This window comes from Petromyzon marinus, chromosome 37 (genome assembly GCF_048934315.1).
Source record: "Petromyzon marinus isolate PM22_M1 ecotype Great Lakes invasive population chromosome 37, UKy_Petmar_22M1.pri1.0, whole genome shotgun sequence".
NCBI classification, from domain to species: Eukaryota; Metazoa; Chordata; class Hyperoartia; order Petromyzontiformes; family Petromyzontidae; genus Petromyzon; species Petromyzon marinus.
Window position 1 is genome coordinate 21149093 of NC_133703.1, and position 6000 is coordinate 21155092.

Sequence of the window (6000 nt, forward strand, 5' to 3'; positions counted from 1 at the left end):
CTGGGGCCACAGGGGCGGCGTGGTGGTCCCGCGGCGGCGGCTTCGTCGGCTTGTGAGCCATGGGGGTGGCCGGCGTGTGACGGACGGTGACAGTGGAGGAGCAGGATGATGATGATGATCAGCAGGAGGAAGGCTCGTTTTTGTAAAGTCCTTCTTGTAAGCGTGCGTGTCTGCAGAACTGAAGTCGCTTCCAACTGTACAGCCGACCACCAACTCTTCAATGAGGGTTTGTTGACTCCCAACGAAGTTGCTTCGAGTTGCCCGACCCACGCGCAACTTTATTCGCACGGGTGTTGCACCCTTAAGATGAATGGAGCAATGCGGATTAAAACAACGACAAAAAACCCTATCGCCTAGTCGGGATGCGGTAGGGAATTGGAGGGAACGTTGGATCGTGTAACTTCAACTTAAGACTGCCGTGCGTGCCAATTCCAAGTCGCCGACTTTCGTGTAATGAGACCTGACTGAGTTGGGGACCAGGCAGCCCCCGTTTTTTTTTGTTTTGTTAACCGTGCAAACAAAGGCCGCCGCCACCACCTGTGTGTGTGTCTGTTGTACATAGTGACCGCTTGGCAGGGATTTGTGTGGGTTGAGCTGCGCTTTCATGCGGCACAACGATCACACAGAAGAGCGTACTACCTCGAGTGCCTGCTGGTGTGCTCTTGATTGTGCAGGTGTGTTGTGTATATTTGTAGTGTCCCAAAGAGGTTTTTTTGGGTTAGATCGCCTGAATATAAATGTATCGTTAAACCCGCCACCACCCGACACAGTCAATTAGTAAGGTTTGTCACGTAAACAAAACGTGACACCGGTGTGCTGAAGTAGTAACTAATTAGCACCCTTTGTTTACGTGACAAACTTTAATTAGATGTGTACGGTGGTGGCAGGTTTAACGACACATTTATATGTACGCGATCTAATTCAAAAACATCTTATGCCTACGTGTTAAACCAACTATATGTAGTGTGTATGTGCAGCGGTTAGTGCAATGCGCTACAAAACCAGGGGACCCGAATTCGATTCATGCTTACGCCCAACATCAGTGGCGATTATCTGAACCGGTCCTGGGCCTCCCCCTAGATCGACTAAGCCTCAAATGAGTATCTGGTGCGAAATCTAAACATCACCACTGTGGAGAAAAAGGTGGTCATATGTAGTGCTGGCTACACCATCCTCTTGTGTGCCATTCCGGCGTTCATAGGTGCTCGCTCACAGCAATTACCCCAACAGTATGTTAAGGCTATAGGGGGAAACTTTGTCTTTGTGTGGATATTTGCTGTCACAGATGGTCTGGCATGCGTATAAACCAGTACTAATAGTCCCATCGCCTCCCTTCTTTAGCCTTTATTAACTAACCGCTCAATTATTATATTTGGCCTGCGCCCAGATAATCCTGAATGCGCTCTATGCCTTGCCATACTTTGGAACACAAGCAAAAGTTGAGCCTGCTTAATTACTTCCAAGGGAGATCTCGCCTGATTAGAACAGGTATTGTTGGCTTGGACTGTAATATGGGCAGATGTTAATAGAGAAAATTATTGAATAGATCTGTGCGGAACTTTCAGTGCGTGTTGTGTGCGGTGGGTTTTCTCCCAAGCGCTCCCGTTTCCTGCCACGTGAAACCAAACTACAATTCACGTAATTGGGAAAACATGCAAATGTGCCACGAAACGTGCAACGTTGGGCCCGACCTTGGCATGTGGTTGGAACGTTGGGCCCGACGTTGACCCAACGTTCCACGTTTACAGGGGTAGCAGCAGCAGGAGCCATCTGGGGAAAAGTCGCAGGACTCCATGAGGCTTTCCTGGACATCTGTGAAATACTGGACGTCTGTGAAAGAGAGCTTTTATAGCTCATCGATTCCTCCAGTATAAATACATATTCTGATCCCGATTCCTGGGTAAGGGCATTATCACTGCGTATGTGTTGGCTGTTTTTGCAGTCCATGCAACTAACCCATCCATGTGTTATTTTGGCTTGTACCAAAGTTGTGTTCGGCGTGATGTCCGACGTTTTGCTGCACGTGTTGGGTGGGAAGCACCCCCCCTCCCATCACCCTGAACGTGCCCCCTATCTCGTAGCAGACCTCGGAAGACGAGCGAAACGTCGGTCACGCACATCGGAGAGAACGGCACGGTCATTATGCACGTGGAGTACGTGACTCACGTGCATAGTTTGTTTTTCCTACTCTTCGTTTTCTTTCCCTCCCGCTGATGTGTGTTTACCTCCCCAGAGTAAACACGTTGTTCAATGGCGATTCAAGATAGCCCGGTGGATTAATAGGGCTTGATAATCATCACCGGCCATGTTTAGAGAAAGGCAATTTTGGTCCATTTTCTCCAAATGCAGAACAGCGTTGAGGGGTAGAGCGGTGGCGCCGTGGTTAGCGCACCGCAGATGTGGGTGGTCACATAGAACAGAGGTAGCGCGTTGGCCGCTGGTTCACAGAGGCTCACAGTTTTTATTCCAGCGGCCGCCCTGATTAATACTGCGGCTTTATTAGGTGACCAGAGAATATATATCTGGTGCAGTATAGGAGCCGTCTGTTTCACAGTGGACATTAATGATCATCTTCTTTGGTTCTTTCGGTAAAGTCACGTAGAATGAGAATAAAATAATAAATTAATAAAATAACACAATATAATTCTCACGACGTTTCGGCCACAACACAAGTGGCCTTCATCAGGTGAAGGGACGAGACTGTCTGGAGGACAGCGCTCCAGCGTTGTGGCCGAAACGTCGTGAGAATTTAATTGTGTTATTTTATTAATTTATTATTTTATTCTCATTCTACGTGACTTTACCGAAAGAACCAAAGAAGATGAATCCTTGCAGTCACGAAAGCTTTAAATCGAAAATTAATTATCATAATGGCGCCGTTCGCAAGAGTAGGGGCCTTTGTATGTCGGAGTCATGGTTCAAATTTGCTAAGTAAAAAAAATAGCCGCAGGTTACTGAATTGGGATTATAGAGCAATAATCGTTGTCCCCTCCTGCTAATACCTGAATGACTCACCAGAAAGAGAGCAATGAGACTCAGTGAGGCTTTCCTGTTTAAACGAGCAGAGTAAAAAAAGAATAATGGACGCGGTGACCTGAGTTTCAAATACCGTCCACAGATAAGATCAATGACCAGCTATCCGGGTCAATCCCGGACGAGTGGCAACCGTTCGTGGTGGATGATTGAGAAGGTGAGTGAATCAGTGGATGCATGAAGTGGATGAGTGGGTGAGAGAGTGCTGGGGTTGCCACTTTTCCCACATATCAAACCGGGACATTTCTCAATAAGCCTAGGTCAGGGGTTGACACCAAAAATGTCAACCTATACGGTTTACCCGTATTGTTGTACAGGGAAATTAAGTTTTGAGGTCCTTACGACGTACAGCCGTTTTAATACGGGCAAAAAACTGTGTTTGTGTTTCTCTCCCTTGTGATGAGACTTTGTAGGATGAACGTCAAGATTCACAAGGGGCACGGGGTGACCAATAAGGTCTGAATTGGTCTGTAATAAGGTAAGGGCACTGATAAGGAGGTTTACAGGTATGCGAATTCGGTAAAAAAACACTCAGTATTTCTAGAGGCCGAAATGCACTGTGATGGTGAATACTAAAAATGATAGAGGAGTTTTGATTTAAAGCTTTCGTGACTGCAGTAATTCATATTCTTAGTTTTTTCGGTAAAGTCACGTTGAAGAGAAACAACAAAATAACAAAATATATATAAAACAATAAAACATTCTCACGACGTTTCGACCATAACTCAAACGGTCATCATCAGGTGTGTCGGTTTGCATTATATATATTTTGTTATTTTGTTGTTTCTCTTCAACGTGACTTTACCGAAAAAAACTAAGAATATGATAGAGGAGTTGTTAGAAAGTAAGGACTTGTCCCTTGCTTTTTATTTGACGCGTTTGTGGCGATGGCGCACAATTCTGAGTCACTTATAACTGCTTTGCCGTTACTTATTGCCAATTATGGACTCAGACAATTGTCCTACCATCTCATAGAGTCCCTGGCACGTAATAATATGCTACACATTGGCAGTGGGGGGGGGTCGCAAAATGCCGATGTATTACTAATAAACCCCAATGATCCGATCGAAATTAGGATATATAGTGGCTACTACTACATGTAGTAGCTACTTGTGCTACTCGGATCATCCGGCACTGGAACTACCCGGGGCCGCGACGAGAAAGAGAAGAGAGAACGGCGACTCGCGTCGTCGATGCGTAGCAAGGGCGAAGTTTGCGTGTGCGGTGGCGGACAAGGGCGAGCAGGGGGCGTACGCGCGCGCGTGTGCGTGGTGTGTTCGTGCGATCCGATCGACCGGGTGTATGTGTGTGTGTGTATCCTGTACAGTTCGAGTTGACCTTCACGGACCTGGTTCAATGGTCTCAGTCGCTCTTGAAGAACCGTCAACAAAGTCGCCGCTCGGGGCTCGCCCTCACGCGCCACCTCCACCTCCTCCTCCGCCATTGCGCAGCGTGACGGGGCCGCCGCGTCGTTGTCATGGCGACGACGCGGCGGCGACCATGGCAACCGCGCCGGCCCTTAACGGTTACAAACCTTTATTCATATTCTATATTCTTATTCTTGGTTCTTATTCTTGGTTCTTATTCTTGCTTCTTATTCTTGGTTCTTTCGGTAAAGTCACGTTGAAGGGAAAACAATAAAATAATAAAATATATATACAACCTATTCATATTCTTGGTTCTTTCGGTAAAGTCACGTAGAAGGGAAAACAATAAAATAATAATATATATAAAACCTATATTCATATTCTTGGTTCTTTCGGTAAAGTCACGTTGAAGGGAAAACAATAAAATAATAATATATATAAAACCTATATTCATATTCTTGGTTCTTTCGCTAAAGTCACGTTGAAGGGAAAACAATAAAATAATAATATATAACCTAAATTTTGATTTAAAGCTTTCGTGACTGCAGTAATTCATATTCTTAGTTTTTTCGGTAAAGTCACGTTGAAGAGAAACAACAAAATATATATAAAACAATAAAAAATTCTCACGACGTTTCGACCATAACTCAAACGGTCATCATCAGGTGTGTCGGTTTGCATAAATTTATTTTGAAAACGGCATATTTATTTATATATATAAAAATAACGTTTGCGTCACGCGCAACGATGGCAGTTTGCCAGGACTAGTCCATCTATTTTTTGAAAAGAGGAGGGGGGAGACGAAATTTGTTTTTATGTATGCTGTCTGAAAGGCACTGTAAGCGTGAACAATCAATCAAGAACTGAAATGATTTATCAAATCTTTCCAATGATTGCTAAGATAGAATCCATCTTCTCGGTTGAAATTGTCTCTGTGTTTGTATATGTGGATAGCCTCATGAACGAATCTCTCATGGAAGCCAGATGGCTTACAAAGAACCTCCGTCTTGGAAAAGTCAATGGCATGTGAGCCTACTGAATTAGAACAATGATCTGCTACGGCCGAGGTGTTGGTCCTACCGTGTTTAAGGTCTGCTTTATGTTCACGAATGCGGTCCGAGATATGGCGTTTGGTTTCTCCAATGTAACTACTACCACAGAGGCAACTTAGTTTGTAGACACCAGGGTATTGTATGTCCGGAATCACATCTTTTACAGACGGAACCAGATCACGGATTTTATGTAATGTGTTGAAACGGACCTGGATCTTGTGTTTATTCAAGATTTTGGAGATCTTTTTTGTGATCCCAGCAATGTAGGGTAAAGTGATGGTTTTGAAAGGCTCCTCAAGAGGGTTCTTCTTCATGGTTTGAGTGATAGCTTTGCGGATTGTATAGTCGGAGTAACCATTAGCCCTAAGAGCTTGGTGTACGTGCTTGAGTTCACTGCTTATGTGTTCCTGGTCGGATATGCATTGGGCTCTATGATACAGAGTCTTGATGAGAGAATTCTTCTGTGATGGATGGTGGTGGGAATCCGGTTTCAGATAAGCATCCGTATGGGTAGCTTTCCTGTAGACAGAGTGGCTCATTGAACCATC

At 44.9% G+C, this 6000-nt stretch overlaps 1 protein-coding gene across 3 annotated transcripts in view; it reads right to left on the reverse strand.

Annotated features, from left to right (window-relative positions):
* Positions 1-4529, reverse strand: part of TEX47 (testis expressed 47) — a 30200-nt gene extending 25671 nt beyond the window's left edge. For all 3 annotated transcript variants that reach the window (XM_032967165.2, XM_032967168.2, XM_032967166.2), the window contains exon 1: positions 4382-4529. In XM_032967165.2, the coding sequence (XP_032823056.1) occupies positions 4382-4477 (96 nt within the window). In that variant the 5' untranslated portion in view covers positions 4478-4529. The remainder of the gene's footprint in view (positions 1-4381) is intronic.
* Positions 4530-6000: the final 1471 nt, after the last annotated feature.